Genomic DNA, 25,902 nt, shown 5'->3' with positions numbered 1-25,902 from the left:
ATTTTTGACACAGAAATGATACCGAGTTCTATTATTATAATTATACAGCTGTAACTCACGAGTTGTCGAGGAAACGAACATTGGCTGTAACTATCGTTAATAATGTAGCGAGCTCCTACTGTTCACTGCATAGAACAGAGGACGGTGAAGTAAGAGAACGATGTGCGTACGACCTTAAAAAAAATAATTCGTCAATGTTTGCGGCGAATAAAAATTTTATTCGAAGAAATTCGCTTACTGCAGCAAAGTTCTCCAAGTTTAGAGTGTAAATCTTGCCAGCAGTTATCCTAATCGGCTTGTAACTCCTCAATAGGATCATGCCGATCACCTTCTTTACTCTCTGCGAAGACTGATACCAATTTCCGTTTGTTCTGAAAGATTGATGTGTCAAATAGTGCTTCTTTATTCAAACGGTTGACTATTTTATTTGTGAATCTGTGTTTTTCGTAATGCAATACTAGAGATCGAGTATGCTAGTGATCTGAATACGTAGTGTGTCATCAGATCTCGATTGCTTTTAAAATAACAAAATGAGTTATTCCGTGTGTTTCCGGTACTCACGTGTATCCAAAAATTTTATCGGTATAGTCCGACAGTTGCTGACCCGGCCAGCTCTCGAGAAAAAGAACGGAAAACAAGCACACCGTGAACGACATGAATCGCAAAGCCTCCTTTATGTCGGTTAATTTTACCACTGCCTGACTCGCAAATAAAAACTTTCTCGTCATACTTGCATATATAATTATAAGTGTAAAGACATGTTTTATCTTGAACAGGATTGTGCGATCTTAAGAAGATGGTGCGCTTAAATTTTTTAATAAATCAATATAATTGCGAGAATTTTGTACTGTTTCCAGCACTAACCTGGAATATTGTGAAAGTCATGCCCATCATATTGAAACCTAGTTGAAAAAAATATGATGTCGTATTCGCTTTTTCGATTCGTTTAGCGTACCTTAATGTCCGAGAAAAATTAATATAATTTTTATTAATAAAAAATCTATGAACTTAAAATATCAATGAAACATATATTAATTTATTAATATGTACATTGAAAAAAAAAATAAATTAGATCAATTGATTGAACAAAGGAGACGTTCTTTGACGTTAATTTGTTAGTAAATATAAATTTACGAATTTGTATATTTTTAAACATATAAAAAAGAAAAAAAACATGTCGCAATTTTTCTTATTTACATAAAAAATATGATAACGTATATTGCGAATAAGAGATAAGAAAGTACATAAAGTAATAGGTCAGCGATATACTAACTCTATTATGTGGTTGTGCATGATTACACAATTCTTCGCGTTTTTGTACGATGCAGCCTCTTCTCTACTTCTCGAATACGAATTTATGTTTAAAGTGGCTGCATCAACAATCCGTGCTAGTCGATATCTAAAAAATGCTCATTGATGAAATCTGTATCTTAGGCACACAATCGAATCCAAAGATGTTGAAATTTATAATAGCCTTAAAATATGAAAAAGTGTTAATATTACTGCCTCTATATCGCTCTCGCGATCATATATATCATATTAATCTATTGATATTATAATGGATGAAATGAATTCGGGTAACGTACACATTAATAAGACATTCTATGGACAATGACAGATGTTTATTACACAATCTCTTTCTCCCTCGTTCAATCGATTTACACGACGAGAAAATTTATACTCCTAAATATATATATATATATATATATATATATATATATATATATATATTTATTGAAGATTTATATAAAACGCGCCTTTTATTTATGAGACGAGACAAACATCGTCGGGATGTATAGATGCGAATTTCTCGAAGTACTACATGAAATGCGCTTTGGATGAGAATGCTGTTCAGTCTTACAAAGTGCCATTATTACGGAGTTACCCTAAGATCTCGCACATCCCGCACTCGTGTTGTATGTGAAACACCAACATCGAGTCGATCGCTACGACGATCGTGACGAATCCGAGGGTGCCGATGTACGAGTGCACCAGCAACGGATAGTAATACTTGTGCGAATCTAGAAGGTATTCCGTACGGAACATCAAGGGTCTACCGTCGAGGGAAATGTTGTACAGACCCATATAGCTGGCTGTGTTTATTAACACCGGTATAACTAGAAAGGGAGTCATCGAGCCATACAGGGAGACTGTAAATAATATATCAATCAAGGGTCGCACCCTACGACTTGTCTCTGCTTAAAGGATATATATATGCGATATTTTAACTCTATTTAAAATATTTAGTTGAAAAAAGTTAATCGTTATTTTACATAATCGTTCGATAATGTGATTTTCGAATGACGTAGATATGATTTTTACCTGCGTAAGCGATCGTGACTTTTCTGCCCATCGCGTAACTTCTACACAGGATATCGTACTCGTAGCTATACTTTGAATAAATTTTCCAATCCTCCGCCATTACGTTCGCGAGTCTCTTCATCTATATTTACGAACACCTATGCTTAAGTATCGTATTAGGCATATTAATGACGTCGCATCCTCGGAAATGAACATACCTGCTCATAATTGTATGTATAATTAATGTGTTTACAGATACACATTAGACTAATTACGAAAGGCGATGAACTTTCCATAAACGCATCGATATCACCTGCGCACCATGCGGTGATCATGCCGCCGCCCTGCAAAATTTCTCAAAATTCGCACGAAGCTACATCTAATACTTATTTAGGATCTTGCAAAAATCTCTTTGAAAATATAGTACGTATACTTTTATGCGACTTTAAATTCATGAAAAAACGATTCTTCATATTGTCGTCCTCGCAAAATAAAATAATAAAATTTTAAACAGTAAGCATAATTATTATATTTTAGATTTAGATTGAAATCTAATTTCTGATATGGAGAGAAATATTTTTTTCGTTAACTTTTTATAATAATAAGTACGTTATTAATTAATGCAATCTATATTCTTTGCTATTTTGTTTTTGTTACTTCGTTATCTATTATATTTAACAATTTTATTTTTAACAAGAGTTTTACGGAGACAAGAGAGTTTACCTGAATAACTGCCTGAGAGAAAACCGCAGGCACGAAAACAATTTGGATCAGAAATTTTTCCCAAACCTCCTGATACGGCCATTGACCGATTATACACATTAGCATCTGATTGATACACATATATTGGCCTTGAACACTATCCATCTTGACTATTCCACGGTCAATATAACACTGCACTTGCGGCCGGGCGGAAAACGCGGACGGAGGCAGATACCTCTCATTAGGCATTCCGTTTGGACGACGTGCAATTGAGAGAAATTGTACCGCGGAATCAGATCGATACATTATAACGTGCATTTAAAGAAAGAGAGATAAATTCTCGGCGCACCGTACGTGATACCCTTTTTGTAATCGTGCACGATATACGAGGGGTCGAGTTAAAAATTCTATTCCGTGGAAAGTTAAAAGTGCATACACAACGCTTCGCGCGATTGTTCCTCATATAGAGTTCCTCATATATAGAGGGGTTAATGCGAATTTCGCTTTAATTCACTTCCTATTGCCGTAATATTGTTCCAGGATCTGTTCCGCTCCCTTTTCGTACTTTCGTGGAATACGTTTTACACGATAATATACTTCCTATTAGTACACCGCTGCATGATATATGTAAAGTTGAAGGAATCATTTGTAACTCGATTGTAGAGACGGAGATACATCCATAGAATTGAATTGTTTCGAGTAACATATGATCAAGCATAGGAGACTACTAATTATTCTGACACGAATATAAAAATGTTTATTGAAAATAATAGTATATATTCTAGAGAAAAATATATTTACGCGCGCGTGCAATTCTGATGCAAATGCAACGATATGGGTTATACAGGGTGAGTTTTTTTTTAATCTTAACAGGTAAATATCTCGAAAACAAATGCTTTTCGAAAAAAATGTTTCAAATAAAAGTTATAGGACTTTATGTGGCGCATTAAGTAGTAAAATATTATATATAGTGTGACTATAAATAACATTGTTAATGCCACGTAAAATTCACTATGAAATTTTTAAATGGGAATCCCTATTTTTGATTACATATTCATATAGCTCATCTTAAGAGCTTTTCAAAACACTATAATAAAATGTTCTTCCATTAAGTATTTTTCGAGTTATGAGGCTTGAAAGATACAATATTTTGACATAAAATGCAAAATATCTTATAAAATATTCAGTTTTCGGTAATTATAGCTTAATACTTTTATGCATAGAAAAATGAGATCAATCAATTGGTGTAAAGAAAACGCATAATTATTTTTTAAAAAAATATGTTGCAAATTACATTAAAGCATTTTTTCGAGATATTTTCTTGTTAAGATTAAAAAGACTCACCCTGTATAATTCGCATCTATTTAATAATCTGGATATTAAAGATACAAAAGTACAACTTTGACAAAGAATAATTTATCACGATCGCTTTTCATTTCAGGTGACAATTTTGAGCCAACTATCGATGATTACTATTTCTTGATCCCATTGATATCATGTCAATTTTCAAAAAAGGAGAATCCATCATTGCGCCGAGCGTAGGAAAGTGAAATATGATCCAGCAGTTTTCACAATCTTGAAGAAAAGAACGATCGACATACATAAGTATAAAATTAAAATATAAAATTGATTACCGATTATATATAGTTGAAAACTCATCGAGAAATATGTGTTTCAATTATATCGCGTGGCGGATATATAATTAATTTTTTAATTAATAATTCTCCCCCCCCCCCCGAATAAATATTATTATTGTGCCATGCGTAATTACAAGTTCGGAACAGAACATCTTACCGTAGCGAATGTTTCCATGCATAACACAAACATACCGCCGGCCGTTAATACACAGGGCGGTTGCGTTTTCATCATCATGAAAAGAACGAGTTTTTTCATTCTGGGCGACGCATTATACCATTTTAAATTTATTCTGCAATTATAGAAAAAGAAAAGAACATTCTAACAGCTTTATTGAGCTGTATAAATTCCGAAATCTCAATTGTTATCCTTACGCACTTCCTATTATAAACATTATTTCCCGTCTGTATAATTTAATATTAATTATCTTGCTCTTTTTTTCATGCAAACAATATATACGTACAGATTAGTATGAAGATTTCCGCTATAATCTATTAATCTCTGGGCATTCAAACATTCAAAGCATAGAACAAGTAGTGACCCCCACGATGTTGTTGTAAATTTAAGAAATTCAGACAGCTCGTTCGATTTTGTCACAGCCTAAACAATTACGTTAATTGCATCAGAAATTGATCAAATAAATGTCGCAGAGATATTATAAACATCTAGATAATAATTAAATATGTGATAAATCGAATAATGATATTTATATACCTAATTATATATGTGATAAAAAGAGAATGTTTATATTTGCCTTTCCTTTTCAATATATTATATAAATCAATCCTAAATTCATGAAATTATCTTTCCGTTCATTTGACGGTCTATTGTCAAATTAATTGACGATATTCCCGTTATTGATTATATTACTGTAATAATAAATACGAGATGCACACATACCCCAACACCCGTAACGCTTATAATCAACATATTAAGTCCAGCGTGGAACAAAAAGTGCTTGGAATATGCAGTTTCTATGAGATCGGCGAACCTTGATTCAAATATAAGAAAAATGTGACATATCGCGCTTTCAACATTAAAAAAATCGATCGATCAAAAATATTCGCGCGAGACGCACAATTGAATTTATTTTATATTTAAAAACAAACAAAGCGTTTAACTCCTCGTCGGCGGACACCGGGTCACTAATGATTTATATTTTAAAACTGTTTTATTAGAGCTCATGCAGTAATAAAAAAAAATATTTTATGTGTGCATATTACAGAAATATTATTTTTATTTAAAAAATATATTTTTTCTGTTTCTTTTAATTATTATATATAAATTAAGAAATAATTTTATCGGCTCTCAGTATTTAATAACTAAATGTGATTCTTAAATTCGGCCTAAGAGCCAAGCACGAAAATTAATTCTAATTTTTCGGAACGGTATCTCTTGGTTTGAGATTACTAAGTTCCATCAAATTAATAATCCTCGAATTTTTACAACGGGAAAATAGGCGAGAAAAATATAGGTCCGAAAAGTCGCTGAAGCGGGAATTGAACCCGCGTCTTTCGCTTGCCGGGCGACTGCTCTTACCACTAAGCTATTCAGACCCTTTCGATCCTATATTTTTCATTTGCCTTATAGTGGATGTTAGTAAATAGCGCCACGAATTCGGCCGAGACGCAAATCTAAATTAAGAAATATTTTTATCGGCTCTCAGTATTTAATAACTAAATGTGATTCTTAAATTCGGCCTAAGAGCCAAGCACGAAAATTAATTCAAGAGATACCGTTCCGAAAAATTAGAATTAATTTTCGTGCTTGGCTCTTAGGCCGAATTTAAGAATCACATTTAGTTATTATATATAAATTGTACTTAAAAAAAAAATATTTACGAATCTAATATATAGATATAAAATTAAAATCCACACACACATATTATAAAATTTTATTCTGTGATACTATAAATTGTGATGTATAAATCTGTGATGTATAAATTTTCATTAAAAATTCGGATCAAAAATCTAGGATCCGTTGTTCGAGTTGTTCGTTTTAAATATCCCGGCGATCGAAATAGTGATTAAACGCATGTGCAAATGACACAAACCTTATAGCCGCTCTGTGATTGTGAATACACTGTATCATATTTCGATACGCCTTATCCTCCGTAATCGGAAGATTAGCGTCCGTCAAATAATCCTCCTGCACCGCTCGTTCTATTCGCGAGCTATAGAAATAATTAATCTCAGAGACAAATTCTTTCGCTAAATCTCCCCCCAAGGGAGACGCTGCTACTCACCCGGTTATGATAAATAGCCCGCAAACGTGTTGCACAAATATTACGAATATCGCGTCAGCCGCGACGATGAAACTGATGAAAATTAAGGCTGTGAGATATCCGTGAATTAAAATCGGAAAGTAATATTTGTCCATGTCGACGTAATATTCGACTTTTGCCACCATTGGCCGAGTTTCATCAAGTATCAATGGTTTCAGAGACATCAACATGAATATTATCAATGGTATATACATCAGGTCTAAAAGAGATCATGTCAATCAGAGATAGGCAATTTTTAGAATAAATACCAAAAATTTAATATTATTACTGACAGATATAAATGGCCGAGAATTTTCTGCCATTGTCCGCATACTTTCGAAGAATCTCTATATCACTGGAATTTCTTAATGAGCGAAAATCATCTCGTATTCGATCGAGTAATGCCTTCATCTGTATAAAAATTCACTTGTGTAAATTATATTTGGGTAAAGGATTTGAGTTAACGGTACGTTTCGAAGATATTACGTCGAGACAAATAAAGGCGATTATATCCTAGAGAGATACGTGATCAACAAGATAATCGCACCTACCTCATTCCTGTACAGCATGCAATTAATTACCTTCGATATGCCTGATATGTCAATCATTATCGGAATAAGGCACTCGATCACGACATCCAAGTCGCGAATGTCGGAAAACATAGCGAATAACTTAAACGACATAATTATTATGATATACGTGGAAGAAAAATAATTAAATCCAGCCCAGCGAGGATGAGCGTGATAGTTTACGGATTCGTTTCTCCGAAATAAAAACGATATAACATTAATCGCCGCTATACCTTCGTAAGAAATTGCGAACAAGCTACAGTCGCTATGACGATGGTTATAATATAGCTCGTCTTGGACGATTGGTAAGGCCACTGTCCAATGAGCGATAGTAAAATTTTATTGACTCTGTAGTTGCGACCATCGAAGAAGTCCATTTTCCTGAAGTTAATAGAGCACTGAGAGAGAAAGCATCGCGCCGGCCCTTTGATCCCTACCACGTCCACTAGTAAGATACTAGTCGTATCTTACAATATTAATAATTCTTTATGTAACTCGACTTTTGAAACAATTTTGCCAATGGCGAATGATTGCGGAAAGTATAGCTAATTTGACGTTCGCTCACGTAAAGTAAAATCATTAAATATTCCTACCATTTTGTCTCTATCTATCATTTCGATCCCGAAATGATAGGTAGAGACAAAATGGTAGGAAAATTTCTAGACCCGAGAAGACTTAACGCTATTCTATTATCATGTCTCGACGATGCGTGTTTTTCAATCAAAGGACCTTGCAGTTTTCTTTTCGTAAGAAAAATTTATTTATTTAGAAAATAGAACGCCTGATGAAGAGCGCCGAGCACGCATGTGGAACATGCGTCACGAATATGGGAAATTACAATTTAGTATGTATGATTATTTATTAGAGCATATATATATATATATATTAGGGTGGTCCTTATATGGGTTTTTTCAGAATTTTAATGTTGGATAGTCGTAAATCGGCTTTAAATGTGAAAAAAAAAAAATCTCTAATTTTTTCAGATTTTTATTTTGAGCCCTGAGTCTCCCTGTTGGCACGTAATTTTCTTTTTCATTTAAAAAATATTTATTTAAGTTAGTTCTAGTCTAAAATAGCGACATTTTATAAAATACGTTTCATTGCCGTGAAAATAGTCAAACATCATATATGAGGTATTTCACTCGAGTTGTGTTATACTACACACAAATCGAGTGAAAAAATTTAAATTATTATTTTACGGAGTAATCAATATATCGATTAATTTATTATTTTCCATTGATTTTTTTTTGTTGAAGATATAATTTTTTTTTGTATTCTTTTTTAATACAGCTTATTTTCTTGTATTGGTAGTCCTGATGATACATTGGGCTTTTGTTTTAGGTATTTCACATGAGAGCTTAATATCTTAATACCACAGTTCTGCAGCTGCTTCTGTCATCAATTTTTGTTGTAAATAGTTTGAAATTTTAGTGAAAAAAAGTTGAAACTATCGCCAGAATTTGTTGATTTGTTGATTCTATTTTTAATCTAAAAATTACTTAAACTGGTATTTTTTTAAATGGAAAAAATCCACGTGCAAACAGGGAGACTCAGGGCTGAAAATAAAAATCTGAAAAAATTAGAGAATCATTTTTTCTACATTTGGAGCTGATTTATGACCATCCAACATGATCTTCCATTTAACGACCACCCTAATATATATGTATATAATTTTAAAGACATTATAATTATCAAATATCGAATTAAATAAAAGATATTGTCACACTATTATGTCAGTACATTACATTGTTATATACATTCTGTAGTGTTCGCTATATCCAACATACACATACACGTGCATGTATCATTATATACTCTTTTTGAAAAACTTTTAAAAATGATATTTCTTACACATGTTTTAAGTAGATGAATTACTCCGTGAAATATACCGCAAAGAGTGTGCAACGCAATTTTGAACATTTTAAGAAAAAATTTAACAGGACCCGTTCGGGATTTTGCCACGCGTTTATGGTGCCATATGGCTCTCGAGAACGATTCGTTCTCCAAAGTGTCGAAACTGAAAACAGCAACAGTCGATCTATCACGCGCTCGTCACGCGCTCCACCCTACAGATAACATTTCTAATTGGATGCGGAATTAAATAGAAAGCTGACGAAAAGTTAATAACTGTATGACGAGGGTACTTTCAATCATGGCTGCGATTAAATTTATCCGGTCAAACTTATCAGAAAAATATGTTTAGGATCTTTTTTTCAATATATATATGTATAGTTATATGATTTAATATTTCGAAAAAAAAAAAAAAAAAAAAAACATCGAGCATGTTTGTCGGACATGTTTAAATGTCCATTCAGTAGTATTGATTAAACTACTTTGCTCGTCCGATTGCAAGGTGTCTTTCCTCTCGAGTGCATTCGAGTTCCCTTCCCCTCCGATTTCTTTATCACGAAATCTCCCGCCTCACCAACACCTTACACCTTTCCCCAAACTGTAGCGCAAATCGTATAGGATTATTAAAAATCCTCTATCAACGACATCGCAAACGCGCGTGTACGCACGTGAGAAAGAAAGAGAGATATGATTAATTTTCATCCGTCGTCATTCCGCTTTTATTTCATTTGCAACGAAGAAATTGAAAGACAGCTGCACGCGTCATTCTTTCAGCAAGAAAAAGTATAATTTTCCATATTTTGTCGTTGTAAACCTCTTACTAATGCATTTCCTATTTGTCTATCATGTCTGCTATTAATTATCTCATATAAATAATAAATCACACTTTGATAATTATAAAAATGTTTGACGTCGTTACATATATAATTATTTTTTTCTGGTTTAAGAATAAAAGCTAGAAGCTTTAAATCATATTGTCACGATTTGGGCTTTGGTAGCGCTAATATTAAGGCGTTTCACTCTTATGGTAGAGAGCTTCGAACATCGGTGGTTTTGGTTCGAATGCAATCTCTCGCGCGAGGGCTTCCTTCCGGCGCCGTGCGCATCTTTATCCCGAGATCTCTCGACCTCGTCGGCTGGCCGACACCTTGCGGCTCTTCTCGTTATGCGCTCGGATGCCACGCGCGCCGAGTCTGGGCCCGTTCCGTTCCGTTCCGTTCCAAGGGGTAGATCCCCGTGGGAGATGGATATCGCTAATTGTCTCAAGGCGAATGGCCCGTGATGGTAGCAGCACGCGACCGTTGTATTCTATTGCCTTTTCCCCCCCTTTTTTCTTTCTGCCGACGTTCGCGTCATCCGCTTTTACAATTCCTTATATCCTACAGGGTATTCACTCGATCACGAATCGATACTGATCGATATCGTGCGAAATGTTCAAATATTTTTGACGTTCTATAAACTCATCACTTCGTGTGGCGCTATATATATTAGGATAAGAATAATTGACAATAATCCGCGTCAAAATAAATAATTATGAAAAAAAATTGCAATATTATAAAAAAATATGTTGAATTGTTCAATGATATATTATCGAAAATTATATAGAGCTAAGAATTACGCGAATTTTAATCCTGTGATAAAAGCCTAACAAAACATCGGTAGCTTTGAAAAGTTCGATTTTATCTGACTATAATGATAACATGATAATAAGATATAAAGAACCGCGGCATCTAATCTCTATTTAATAGAATTTTAATTCTATTTATAATCCTTGAAAATAATAAATTCAAATAAAAATTATACGAAAGAATCATTGTGTTTTTTTTTGGTCACTTCAATATAGGTATATTTTTATGCCAATAAAAAATTCTAATGCCCGAATAAACTTTTATGTAATATCGATTTATCGATCTATGCGATCATTTGAGAAAGAAAAATCTTAATTTCGGACCAGCAATTGAATTTGAAATTTGCAATTATACGCTTTTTTATTTTATATATTTTCAGATTATGGAGGACGGAAAACCACATTTTTGCGAGGATTGTGATGTCCGGCTTCCTCTTCCCGCCGCAGTATGAAAAGAACAACGAAGATGTTCTTTTCATACTGCTTACACACAAATGTAGCGCGAATATAATACGACACATATAGTTATTACACGTGGCGTGGTTTCTATTGTGAAAGCATCTGTCGTTCCGTCCATCGGTCGTCGTGACGAACCGAACGCTGACAGCGGAGAGGAAGAAAAAAAAAGGCGGGAAATCGGAAATTGAAAATTAATTTCCTCGCATATCGTCGCTTTCTTCTATCGTCCGATATCAGCGGCAGAAAACTCGGAGGGAATATCGCCGCGATATTGTAATGGACTCATCATCCGCGTAAGCTTTTAACAAGCTCATGACAAATTGGCATGAATGAAAAATTCGAACAATTTATATCGCTCCTCAATCAATTTCTAATCAACAGTGTATATAAAGAAAATCAAATTACTAGTTTTATCAGTTTTGGCTTCTTTTGCCTTTACTACATATTCACCGATAACAAATAGAACAAAATCCACTTTAAGATCAGCGCAAGCGTTTCTCTTTCTTTCTCTTCTTTTTCAGGCCACCGACCGCTTCTTGGCGAACCGCGGTGTCTCGTAGCGCGGGCGTGCCCGAGGAGCGGGCATCGAACAACCTGAAGAGAAGAGGGGTAGGTACAGAAGGAAACCGAATGAGCCGCTGCCAGGTGTACGCATCGCCTATACGGATAGGTAGAAAACAAGGTGGGTACCATATGTTGATCTGCTGACGGACGCTTCGGCACGCGCCGAGCGCACTCAAACTCGAGCCTTTACACCGCGAGGATCGGATCTACCGGTGTCCACCCTGGTGTCCTTCTACCGATCTAACGCGAGCGTCTCTGACAGTTCAGTCTCGACGCTCCTTTTTGCACGAGACCGCGGAATAAGAAACTCAAAGTGAACGGGGAAAGAGAAACTGTCGGTGAAGATGAGAGAAATCGATCGGATCGATTTCGGATAGGTGATGTGCCGGATAGTAGAATCGATATTTTTCCAAAAATTTCCCTCCTGACATTTATATACCGGATATCTCTCGTTAGATCTGATTTTAAGTTAATTCAACAGACGAATATACGATCAAAATTTCACAATAAAAATCATCGAAAGATCAGTCAACAATAAAGATTCAAATAAATTTGAAATCATTGACTGCAGTGTACATTAACATTAGTACCAGAAATATACGTTTATAATAAATGCCGTTATTTGATTGCAACAAATTCAATGGAATGTGAATCAACAGTGATGAGTCGTGCTTTAACTCTTTCTTCAGCGTGACATCAAGAAAATTTGAATAGGACTACAGAAATGTCATGAAAATTCGCTTATGTAAAAGGTAGAAACTTTGCATTTGCGAAAAAAAAAAATTATTTTGACTACTATAAAAAATCTATTTAATGAGACAACTCTGACGAAGCATTCTCGCTGAATCGATATAAAGTAACAATCTAAAATCATGGCTCTGCTGTCGAACCATCACTGCAACTACCAGAACACGCAGTCCGAGATGCTGACACCCGCATACGCGAATTCAGCGAGGAGCTACGATCCCCTATATCCGTCACCGTACAACTCCCCGAATTACGATTCCACCAGAATCGCGTATAGAGACAATTGCACGCACGAGAATGAGCTCACGCCGCGAAGGGAGGTCGAGACGCTGGATTACGCCAAGGACGTAGTGTCGGAATACACGAAGACCCCGGAAGGATACGAGCGCGGATCATATGGCATCCTGACGCCTGTCACGCCGCAAAGGTAAAAATTGTTACAGATTTTATCGGGGAGTTTTGTCGAGAGAGGAGATTTAATTCAGAGGTTCGTCATTCTCTCGCGAATTTATTAGATACGAGCCGCCGCACTCGATGGATCAGGCAAGATCGCCGCGATTGATGTTATACGAGGAAAGTTCGATGGACTATCATACGCCGACCTATTGCTACGAGACTCCTCCGCAGGAACCGAGATACCAGGCCTTGGAAAATAGCAAATCGATCATCGCGATTGTCGAACCTCGCGCCAATTGTTGGGAATCTATCATCCCGACACAGGTAACTCTCTACGATCAGTCACACCACTTTGTAAAAATTAATTCGAATTAAAATTTGATATTGCGTTGCTCTGAATGGAACTAATAATTAATCCTTTGGTAATAAACGATGAATCACTCATTACTCATATCTTAATTATTTCACAAATGCAATAATTGAAATAAATATTTCATATACATGCATTATATAGAAAATGTCAATAATTTTTATTTGAAAATATTTTCCTTTCTTTTTTTAATTATCACATAAGTATTCTTTATTTCTTGTTAGAGAAAATATAGATTTTAGAATATACAAAAAGATACACAATTAAAATTTATTATACAAGTTCTATTCTAAAATATATAAAATAAGTTTTACTACAAGTCAAAATTGACCCAATGTTCGCCAATGCGACTATTATGTTATCCACTATCCGAGACGTAAATGGAAAAAAAAAAAAATTAATTATGATTATAATTATCAGTCATACCTTGTAAGAAATTAATTTGAATTAACATTCAGTAGAATAATTAACTTTGTTGCTTTGAACAGAGAAAAAACGATAATTAAGTACCTTACAAGACGATATATATTTTTAACGATTGAGCGATAATTAAAGATGTATGCTGAGCCGCAAACTTTTTTCAGAAAATGCCGACGACACCGCCGGTGAGCCCGCGAAAGGGTCGGCGAAGATCGCGCGACGTCCCGCCGTCACCGACGGTGCTAAAGCGTCGTCGTCTCGCCGCGAACGCGCGTGAAAGGCGACGCATGAACGGATTAAACGACGCCTTCGACAAGTTGCGCGAGGTCGTGCCGAGTCTCGGCACCGACCACAAGCTCAGCAAGTTCGAAACACTACAGATGGCACAAAGTTACATAGCCGCCCTGTGCGATCTTCTGCAGAGGCACGATAGCAAGAGATAGACCGATCCGGTCGAAAAAACGCAAGTACCTTGTATATGTTTTATTCTCTGTATATTTCAATTTAATGTCATCGAAGATTAATATTTGATCGCTTGAATCTGATCTTTGAGGAAGCCTTCGGTATATATACAATAATCTAATCAATTGTTCCTTTTTTGCGAGAGAAAATGTAAATATAATTTTTTTAAATCATTTTTTTAACATTAATAAAAATAATTTTCTCGTAAACTTTCAAACAAGTGAATGAGACTTTGTTGCGGAATTATAACTATTTTAAAGTTGAAAAGTCAGTTATATTGAAATTTAATATATTTTGAGAACAGCTTGTGTGTTATGAATAGTTATTAACGTAGGAAGCGATAAGTAGTTGCTAACCAAAGTTAATTTATTATATGGTCCTAGAATGTAAAACAAAACGCACAGATTATATTTCAATAAATATCCAAAAATGTGACAAGCCATTTATGGCATCTATTGTAATAAGACTGAATTGCATAGTTAACACCACTATCATCACAAACTTGCAAGAGCTATTTTACTAATGACTATTTCTACCATTATCATGCGATAGGTGACGAGTTATTTAATTATGTTTTTAATATATATATATATAATATGCTGCAAATTTGCAAAAAATACCTATTTTTTATAATCTCTTATAATTTGAAATATTTATAATACATTTTTATTAAACTAAGCATCGAAAGGTAACATTAACTAGTTCTTTTTTATATATAAATATATGTGCATCTGTGTATTTTATAATATTTATTGTAGTTTACGAAGAAGAAACAGCTAAAGATCCAAAGAGTAAGCGTGACAATTTTAAAGATGTATTTGATTTAATTGTAAGATATATATATATATATATATATATATATGTATATTATTTATTAATTCTACAGTTTCACTAAAGTTAAAAGAATGTAATTTTTTAATTATTTCCGAAGATATTGGACAAAAAACCTGTAATTTCTCTCTCTCTCTCTCTTTCATTTTGTATGATTGTATGCTATTAGTTACTAATGGTAATATTTCTTTAAATTAAGAAAAGTTTTATATTTATTGCTATATTATATAATTATTGCTATTCTCTTTGGCGAGTCATAAAACGTGTAAATCGTCTGTTGTAATTTATAATTACTATTGTATCTAGTCAAGAGATTATTACAATTAATTTTAATAATTTCTAGATAAACGCCAAATATTTAAAAGAGCAAGAATATTGTAAAGTATAAAATGCCGAAGAAATTGCATTCAAAGAATTATTGTATAGTCGACCAAAGATTTTTATAAATAAATAAGAAGCGTTATAAATGTGTTAAATAAGCAGATATGTCATTATATGTATATATCGTAAGACAATCGATTTATTTTAGAATACAGATAGATGTAAGAGATTAATTGTACCAAATAAAAATGATAGAATAATTTTGTATACTCTTGTAAATAAAAAATTGTGCAAGTAATAATCGGATAAAAATATAATTAATAATGACAATTTCTGCAAAAATAGTATAATCAGATAAAAGATTTATAAGCAGTCACCACCATGTGTTATACATGGAAATTAACTGCAAAAGATTTAAATATACTTTCATTATTTGTGCAAAACATTTTCTTTTGTTCTGCAATAATAGGTAGTAATTTTTTGCAATGATATATAATAAATTCTATCATAGAATAATACAATTTTGTTTTGTCATAATAGAATTATGTTTCGTCACTAATTACGACAATTAAACATCGATAAATCGATTGTATAATAAAGTATCAAAAGTGAAAAAATAGAATAAAAGATAAAGAAATGTTTGCAATACTTGCCGAATTTTTAACGTGATTGATATCTCGTAATATGTTTAAAATTAAAAGAAAAATTCAATTAAAGTAGGCGATTTCTCTCTCACGTTGTTTCATCGATTATTTTAAGCCGCGCGTCGATTGGATATGATTAAGTGGAACGAATCGCTATATAGCGCGACGCACGATGTCATACCGCATATACTCTTCCGGTCATCTCGTGCATAAACGTTCGATTTTCCGGTGCTGCACGCGGGCGCGTGACCGGCACACGCACTTGTTGCTCACCTTTCCCCTTGAAAGTCCCCTCTCTCTCGAGGAACTCCCTTCCGGATACGAACGATTGCCGCGCACTTGCCTCGGATGGCGCTTTCATTAATTTTAGTTTTGTCATCACAATACCGTCTTCGACTATGGTCATTTTCTCTTTCGAGTTGTAATTATAAGTCGGGTTGTATTTATAAGTCGCGGATACGACATATGTATGTATTATTGTATTTATTGTGTCTTTTCGATACCGTGAGAATTCCTTGCCATTGCGTAGACATTATTCCGTATATAATTTCGCTTTAATTACTCGCGTCTGCTTATTTATTCCTCAATTGTGTCTATGTGTATGTGTACTTTCGTCATTTCCGAAACGACCGAACAGACGAACGCAAATTAATATAGCGTTGCACATATGACAACTGACAGCTGTCGCTGATATTATACTCAGGCACATTGTTCTCGAGGTATTCAATTAAGTATTTTTCGAGTTATGAGGCTTGAAAGATACAATATTTTGACATAAAATGCAAAATATCTTATAAAATATTCAGTTTTCGGTAATTATAGCTTAATACTTTTATGCATAGAAAAATGAGATCAATCAATTGGTGTAAAGAAAACGCATAATTATTTTTTAAAAAAATATGTTGCAAATTACATTAAAGCATTTTTTCGAGATATTTTCTTGTTAAGATTAAAAAGACTCACCCTGTATAATTCGCATCTATTTAATAATCTGGATATTAAAGATACAAATGTACAACTTTGACAAAGAATAATTTATCACCATCGCTTTTCATTTCAGGTGACAATTTTTAGCCAACTATCGATGATTACTATTTCTTGATCCCATTAATATCATGTCAATTTTCAAAAAAGGAGAATCCATCATTGCGCCGAGCGTAGGAAAGTGAAATATGATCCAGCAGTTTTCACAATCTTGAAGAAAAGAACGATCGACATACATAAGTATAAAATTAAAATATAAAATTGATTACCGATTATATATAGTTGAAAACTCATCGAGAAATATGTGTTTCAATTATATCGCGTGGCGGATATATAATTAATTTTTTAATTAATAATTCTTCCCCCCCCCCCGAATAAATATTATTATTGTGCCATGCGTAATTACAAGTTCGGAACAGAACATCTTACCGTAGCGAATGTTTCCATGCATAACACAAACATACCGCCGGCCGTTAATACACAGGGCGATTGCGTTTTCATCATCATGAAAAGAACGAGTTTTTTCATTCTGGGCGACGCATTATACCATTTTAAATTTATTCTGCAATTATAGAAAAAGAAAAAAACATTCTAACAGCTTTATTGAGTTGTATAAATTCCGAAATCTCAATTGTTATCCTTACGCACTTCCTATTATAAACATTATTTCCCGTCTGTATAATTTAATATTAATTATCTTGCTCTTTTTTTCATGCAAACAATATATACGTACAGATTAGTATGAAGATTTTCGCTATAATCTATTACTCTCTGGGCATTCAAACATTCAAAGCATAGATTAAATAGTGCCGCCCACGATACTGCTATTAATTTAAGAAATTCAGACAGCTCGTTCGATTTTGTCATAGCCTAAACAATTACGTTAATTGCATCAGAAATTGATCAAATAAATGTCGCAGAGATATTATAAACATCTAGATAATAATTAAATATGTGATAAATCGAATAATGATATTTATATACCTAATTATATATGTGATAAAAAGAGAATGTTTATATTTGCCTTTCCTTTTCAATATATTATATAAATCAATCCTAAATTCATGAAATTATCTTTCCGTTCATTTGACGGTCTATTGTCAAATTAATTGACGATATTCCCGTTATTGATTATATTACTGTAATAATAAATACGAGATGCACACATACCCCAACACCCGTAACGCTTATAATCAACATATTGAGTCCAGCGTGGAACAAAAAGTGCTTGGAATATGCAGTTTCTATGAGATCGGCGAACCTTGATTCAAATATAAGAAAAATGTGACATATCGCGCTTTCAACATTAAAAAAATCGATCGATCAAAAATATTCGCGCGAGACGCACAATTGAATTTATTTTATATTTAAAAACGAACAAAGCGCGTAACTCCTCGTCGGCGGACACCGGGTCACTAATGATTTATATTTTAAAACTGTTTTATTAGAGCTCATGTAGTAATAAAAAAAAATATTTTATGTGTGCATATTACAGAAATATTATTATTTTTATTTAAAAAATATATTTTTTCTGTTTCTTTTAATTATTATATATAAATTAAGAAATATTTTTATCGGCTCTCAGTATTTAATAACTAAATGTGATTCTTAAATTCGGCCTAAGAGCCAAGCATGAAAATTAATTCTAATTTTTCGGAACGGTATCTCTTGGTTTGAGATTACTAAGTTCCATCAAATTAATAATCCTCGAATTTTTACAACGGGAAAATAGGCGAGAAAAATATAGGTCCGAAAAGTCGCTGAAGCGAGAATTGAACCCGCGTCTTTCGCTTGCCGGGCGACTGCTCTTACCACTAAGCTATTCAGACCCTTTCGATCCTATATTTTTCATTTGCCTTATAGTGGATGTTAGTAAATAGCGCCATGAATTCGGCCGAGACGCAAATCTAAATTAAGAAATATTTTTATCGGCTCTCAGTATTTAATAACTAAATGTGATTCTTAAATTCGGCCTAAGAGCCAAGCACGAAAATTAATTCAAGAGATACCGTTCCGAAAAATTAGAATTAATTTTCGTGCTTGGCTCTTAGGCCGAATTTAAGAATCACATTTAGTTATTATATATAAATTGTACTTAAAAAAAAAATATTTACGAATCTAATATATAGATATAAAATTAAAATCCACACACACATATTATAAAATTTTATTCTGTGATACTATAAATTGTGATGTATAAATTTTCACTAAAAAATCTAGGATCCGTTGTTCGAGTTGTTCGTTTTAAATATCCCGGCGATCGAAATAGTGATTAAACGCATGTGCAAATGACACAAACCTTATAGCCGCTCTGTGATTGTGAATACACTGTATCATATTTCGATACGCCTTATCCTCCGTAATCGGAAGATTGGCGTCCGTCAAATAATCCTCCTGCAACGCTCGTTCTATTCGCGAGCTATAGAAATAATTAATCTCAGAGACAAATTCTTTCGCTAAATCTCCCCCCAAGGGAGACGTTGCTACTCACCCGGTTATGATAAATAACCCGCAAACGTGTTGCACAAATATTATGAATATCGCGTCAACCGCGACGATGGAACTGAGGCAAATTAAGGCTGTGAGATATCCGTGAATTAAAATCGGAAAGTAATATTTGTCCATGTCGACGTAATATTCGACTTTGTGCAACATTGGCCGAGTTGCATTGGCACCATCAAGTATCAATGGTGACAGAGGCATCGACATGAATATTGTCAGTAGTGTATACAACGTGTCTAAAAGAGATCAGGTCAATCAGAGATAGGCAATTTTTAGAATAAATACCAAAAATTTAATATTATTACTGACAGATATAAATGGCCGCGAATTTTCTGCCATTGTCCGCATACGTTCGAAGAATCTCTATATCACTGGAATTTCTTAACGAGCGAAAATCATCTCGTATTCGATCGAGTAATGCCTTCATCTGTATAAAAATTCACTTGTGTAAATTATATTTGGGTAAAGGATTTGAGTTAACGGTACGTTTCGAAGATATTACGTCGAGACAAATAAAGGCGATTATATCCTAGACGTGATCAACAAGATAATCGCACCTACCTCATTTCTGTACAGCAGGCAATTAATTATCTTCGATGTGCTTGATATGTCAATCATTATCGGAATAAGGCACTCGATCATGACATCCAAGTCGTGAATGTCGGGCAACATAGCGAATAACTTAAACGAGATAATTATTATGATATATGCGGAAGAAAAATAATTAAATCCAGCCCAGCGAGGATGAGCGTGATAGTTTACGGATTCGTTTCTCCGAAATAAAAACGATATAACATTAATCGCCGCTATACCTTCGTAAGAAATTGCGGACAAACTACAGTCGCTATGACGATGGTTATAATATAGTTCGTCTTGGACGATTGGTAAGGCCACTGTCCAATGAGCGATAGTAAAATTTTATTGACTCTGTAGTTGCGACCATCGAAGAAGTCCATTTTCCTGAAGTTAATAGAGCACTGAGAAAGAAAGCATCGCGCCGGCCCTTTGATCCCTACCACGTCCACTAGTAAGATACTAGTCGTATCTTACAATATTAATAATTCTTTATGTAGCTCGACTTTTGAAACAATTTTGCCAATGGCGAATGATTGCGGAAAGTATAGCTAATTTGATGTTCGCTCACGTAAAGTAAAATCATTAAATATTCCTACCATTTTGTCTCTACCTATCATTTCGATTAAAAGTATCAATTTTCGAGATATTTTTTCATCTGATATTATCTTGATTCGTATGTAAATCTTCCTTTATTAAGCATTGATGAATCGAATAGCGTATAATACAGAAATATAGACCCGAGAAGACTTAATGCTATTCTATTATCATGTCTCGACGATGCGTGTTTTTCAATCAAAGGACCTTGCAGTTTTCTTTTCGTAAGAAAAATTTACAGAAAATAGACGCCTGATGAAGAGCGCCGAGCACGCATGTGGAACATGCGTCACGAATATGGGAAATTACAATTTAGTATGTATGATTATTTATTAGAGCATATATATATATATATATTAGGGTGGTCCTTATATGGGTTTTTTCAGAATTTTAATGTTGGATAGTCGTAAATCGGCTTTAAATGTGAAAAAAAAATCTCTAATTTTTTCAGATTTTTATTTTGAGCCCTGAGTCTCCCTGTTGGCACGTAATTTTCTTTTTCATTTAAAAAATATTTATTTAAGTTAGTTCTAGTCTAAAATAGCGACATTTTATGAAATACGTTTCATTGCCGTGAAAATAGTCAAACATCGTATATGAGATATTTCACTCGAGTTGTGTGTTATACTACACACAAATCGAGTGAAAAAATTTAAATTATTATTTTACGGAGTAATCAATATATCGATTAATTTATTATTTTCCATTGATTTTTTTTTGTTGAAGATATAATTTTTTTTGTATTCTTTTTTAATACAGCTTATTTTCTTGTATTGGTAGTCCTGATGATACATTGGGCTTTTGTTTTAGGTATTTCACATGAGAGCTTAATATCTTAACACCACAGTTCTGCAGCTGCTTCTGTCATCAATTTTTGTTGTAAATAGTTTGAAATTTTAGTGAAAACAAGTTGAAACTATCGCCAGAATTTGTTGATTTGTTGATTCTATTTTTAATCTAAAAATTACTTAAATTAGTATTTTTTTAAATGGAAAAAATCCACGTGCAAACAGGGAGACTCAGGGCTGAAAATAAAAATCTGAAAAAATTAGAGAATCATTTTTTCTACATTTGGAGCTGATTTATGATCATCCAACATGATCTTCCATTTAACGACCACCCTAATATATATGTATATAATTTTAAAGACATTATAATTATCAAATATCGAATTAAATAAAAGATATTGTCACACTATTATGTCAGTACATTACATTGTTATATACATTCTGTAGTGTTCGCTATATCCAACATACACATACACGTGCATGTATCATTATATACTCTTTTTGAAAAACTTTTAAAAATAATTGTATTAAAAATACAATTTATTTTTAACAGCTGTTATACTCTGTCAAAAAAATCTATTTGTCATTAAATCAATGATTCATTAGATATGTATAAAACTGTAGCGAAGTCAATCATTCACCAAATATTTTTTTTTTAAATAAATGCGATTATATAAAAAGAATCGAAAAATGCAATTAATTTAAGTAACAATATTTTTTCCGCTTATACACATATAATGAATTATATTTCTATCTGTATGTTAAAAAGCTCGGAAAAATATAATCATTTTTAAAATTTTATTTGTATTTAATTTTCCTCATTATCGCACACATTGCTTTTCAATTTGATATTCGTCGTGGTACTAAAATAGCACATCAATGATAATTAAAAAAAATTAATAAAAAAACGAAATAAAAATATCAATGCTTCCTTTCTCAAATGGTCATCCGCGCATTCGTATATCGAATTTCAGAAGGGAATGTCACTCGTGCCCGGACGCTTGTCGAACAGCGTTCGGGAGCGAGCGGACAACATTCCTCACGACGATCTCGACGATGGGTCCTAAGAAGGCGATAAGAGCCACCGGGAGAACGAGAGGAAAACGTGCGGACGAACGTGAAACGACATAGTAAGACGTCAGGGTGATGTGAACGCGTGAGAATATGACGCGACGTCCTTAAAAGGCGCCCGCTTATATACGAACGCTTCTCTTTGATTGATCCGGTCGTACGGTCAATTAACGCACATCGAATTACTCTCGGCGGATTGATTATCGCTCTGGTGCCAGGCGATCAGCTCGATATATCTTTATATACTGAAGCCTCTTGGTCCATCGTGGATGTGAGGTAAGAAAGATCTCGAGGATAAAAAGTAGGCAACGCACGTCAACTGGATATCTAGTTCTTTGTATCGTGGATAAAAAAAACGGAAATCTTTTCCTTGGACCTTTTGGGGAAATGTAGCGCATAAGGAGGACAATAATCGAACGTTAAAAAAAATATTCATAGCGAACGATTAATACGACAAATCTAGCAAAATAACAGACGACCGGAATTTCTAGAGAGTTTCAACTAAATTCGATATTATTATGATTCTGTTTCGATATGAAAGATGAAGATTGAACGAGCTGTCCAAGCTGTAATCGCAAAAAGAAGGGAAACAGACGAATCGGAATACGAAGACCATCGATCGAACCCTTTCCTACCGTTAGATTGGCGAAATCGAGAAGAAAAAAATTCGTCTCGTTTCAAGATATGTAGGCGGACAGCGGCACGTGCCCCACAATAGAGCTCGTTAGCGATTTCGTATGATTTCCTTTTTCGTTTCTTTCTCTAGATGGACGTCCACCTTCCTGTCGTAAATAAGGATCCCTTCCAGCACCAGATGTCCAGTAATTAGCGATCATTAATTACCTGAACGGACGGACCAGCGTTCGGCGCAGTTACTGAGAGAAAGAGAAAGAAGGAGAGAACACTTTCGATGTCCTGCGATGTATCTACTAAACTATTAAGATATTCTAAACGTAAGCGATTTTTTATTCTTGCAATACACATATATAATTAAGTTTAAAAACGTAACAATTTAACGCTTTTAAATCTCACGTGGCATTTCATTGTGAATAAGTTCAAAGAAAATAGTTTTAAAATCTTTTTATTTATTAATGCTTCAATGTTGAAAAATTTGATATCTTAAAAATGTTATTTTAATAATGATAATAAAATAAATTAAAAACAATGACTCTGATACTATTTTAAAGCTACTATTTTAAATTTTATTATTTTAAATATCCCGTTAGAAAGGAGGGCGTACACAAGGGCGCGGATACGTTTCTAAAAAGAACGAAGAGACAGCGGGGAACTGAGACAGATTTTGACCGAGTGGTCACTCGGCTGTGGCTAGGGCGTGACCAAAAATGGTCAAGCATCGAAAGGATCGCTGAAAATCGATTTCAGGCACAATTTGCGCCGATCGCGCCCTTTCAACCGGGAAAACAAATTGGCTCGGGGAGATTCGATTATCCTTTTCATTTTCCTTCGCGTTTCCTGCCCGTCCTCGTATCGATATTCAGTGAATTGTGCCAAAATTCAAACGGCCGTATGTTGTTAAAAGTACACGTCGAGAGATCACCGGCAATTATATATTTATCTCGAAATCAAATTTAGATCGCAACATGTCTACCCCGCCGCGCGTCCCGTGGGAGACGGTGCGATTCGTTCCAGGTTGCAGGTACAGTGAGAAGAGACGAGCCGGGAACCGAAAATTTCAGGACACCTTTCGCTACCCTTATGGTGTCAAAGTCGGCACCCCGGACGAGATCAATTTTATAGCCATCTGACTCCGTGTCGGACGGATTTTTCCATCGTCTACGACGTCGAACTCGTAAACTCGTTAATCCTTTCGGACGATCGGAGAATGATCGTTGAGACTAACGAGAGGACGCGCGGAACCAATTACCCGAATCAGTCTAACTCGTTCGCAGGAAATCGCGCCGAAATTCGTGATCACAGATTTTTCTGTGTGTGACTACGTCTTGAAAAAATGTATTTCTTTGAAAAAAAAAAACCGCAATAGGCTGTCTACAAGAAAGGGACTATTAATTGTTTGTAATAACATGAATGATTAATTTTTAATTTAATCGATAACTGCTAAACAATATAAATTTTCGAAATTGAATATTATTATATTTTTTAGTCGATTTAGGAATAATTATAAATTTCGTATAACTGCATACTTTAAGCGATCTTTTTAAGTATCCCTCTCTATGTTTATCGCGTTGACAAGATATATTGATTTAAAAACATCTTGTTTAAAAAAAATATATAAAGATAGAGAGTAACGTATGAGAGCCGATGGATGTTTTAATGAGCAGTCTGTAATCTCCGTATCAATCTGCTTAGTCATTTAACTTCATACTTTTCATTAAGGAGAAGCGTGCGGAAAAATAAACGAGCGCTTTGATACGCCGACTGATTAGTTTTGCTCGCTAGTTATTAAATTAGTCCTCGGGAAAACTCGTCGAAAAGTGACGGAGCATTTTTCTTGCTTATTCGTGGCGACGATAACGTCAAATCAGATGGACGAAAAATATTTTCGAACGCGCAATTAACGCGTTTAATCGATATCGCGTGCAGACGATACTCAATAAAGAGTATCGAAGAAAAGAAAGAGAACAAAAGAAAGAAAAGATTCCCTCGAGCGAAAGCAATCCGATAAATCATAAGTGTTGCTATATTGCCGATCGCTATGATATAATAATCTGAGTTCTCGGTAAAGATGTCCCCGGAGGACGTGCATTCAAAGAAATTCGTTGCCCAGGTCTTGTGAAAATATTAAATATAAAAAATCTCATAGAAATTAATTTATATATTTCTCGTCATTTTAACGCATTAATACTTTTGACAGTCTCATCGATCTTAATAAAATCTCTCTCGACAATATGTATTTGCAAAAATTTGTTGATTAATATGAAATAAAAGCTTTTATTCTCTCTTACCTGAAAAATTTTATCATAAGAAAATATATTTCTCACTTTAATTCATTTTATACGACAAATTTGCGAATTTTTTATCATAGGAATCAAAAAAATATGTCGTGAAAAAAAATATTTGCTATAATTCACGTAATCGAAAATCTGTCAACACACTCAACATATTGGAATTGTATTAAGATCTCGACATTTCTTACTCGTGATGCAATTTTCTACACGCGTATAAATGAGATTATTTCTCATTATAATAATTATCCATATGAAGCGTATATATATCATAATAGAAGTCATTCAATATACAATAAAG

General features: G+C 34.0%; 3 protein-coding genes across 3 annotated transcripts; 1 reads left to right on the top strand and 2 right to left on the bottom strand.

The window, feature by feature from the left end:
• Positions 1 to 56: 56 nt before the first annotated feature.
• LOC145944333 (uncharacterized) lies at positions 57 to 7,847 on the bottom strand. Its single transcript, XM_083052597.1, has 17 exons — positions 7,704 to 7,847; positions 7,453 to 7,572; positions 7,195 to 7,312; positions 6,884 to 7,121; positions 6,692 to 6,811; positions 5,539 to 5,629; positions 5,102 to 5,238; positions 4,833 to 4,930; positions 3,025 to 3,173; positions 2,520 to 2,645; positions 2,323 to 2,443; positions 1,886 to 2,150; positions 1,274 to 1,399; positions 865 to 955; positions 562 to 698; positions 239 to 371; positions 57 to 173 (listed from the first exon to the last, which is right to left on the bottom strand). Exons 1-17 carry the CDS (start codon positions 7,845 to 7,847, stop codon positions 123 to 125), a joined length of 2,265 nt encoding a protein of 754 aa, XP_082908723.1. The 3' UTR covers positions 57 to 122.
• A 4,286-nt stretch (positions 7,848 to 12,133) lies between these two features.
• On the top strand, positions 12,134 to 15,748 carry LOC145944826 (uncharacterized). Its single transcript, XM_083053390.1, has 3 exons — positions 12,134 to 13,145; positions 13,234 to 13,438; positions 14,069 to 15,748. Exons 1-3 carry the CDS (start codon positions 12,844 to 12,846, stop codon positions 14,345 to 14,347), a joined length of 786 nt encoding a protein of 261 aa, XP_082909516.1. The 5' UTR covers positions 12,134 to 12,843; the 3' UTR covers positions 14,348 to 15,748.
• A 1,519-nt stretch (positions 15,749 to 17,267) lies between these two features.
• LOC145944823 (odorant receptor 22a-like) lies at positions 17,268 to 20,604 on the bottom strand. Its single transcript, XM_083053387.1, has 9 exons — positions 20,461 to 20,604; positions 20,210 to 20,329; positions 19,958 to 20,075; positions 19,638 to 19,884; positions 19,446 to 19,565; positions 18,317 to 18,407; positions 17,880 to 18,016; positions 17,576 to 17,708; positions 17,268 to 17,356 (listed from the first exon to the last, which is right to left on the bottom strand). Exons 1-9 carry the CDS (start codon positions 20,602 to 20,604, stop codon positions 17,306 to 17,308), a joined length of 1,161 nt encoding a protein of 386 aa, XP_082909513.1. The 3' UTR covers positions 17,268 to 17,305.
• Positions 20,605 to 25,902: the final 5,298 nt, after the last annotated feature.

Source organism: Prenolepis imparis, unplaced genomic scaffold (assembly GCF_030444845.1).
Source record: "Prenolepis imparis isolate NDT839.2.m4 unplaced genomic scaffold, iyPreImpa1.0 SCAF_13, whole genome shotgun sequence".
NCBI lineage: Eukaryota > Metazoa > Arthropoda > Insecta > Hymenoptera > Formicidae > Prenolepis > Prenolepis imparis.
Note: the sequence above shows the minus strand (reverse complement) of the source record. Positions and strands in the feature narration are given on the sequence as shown.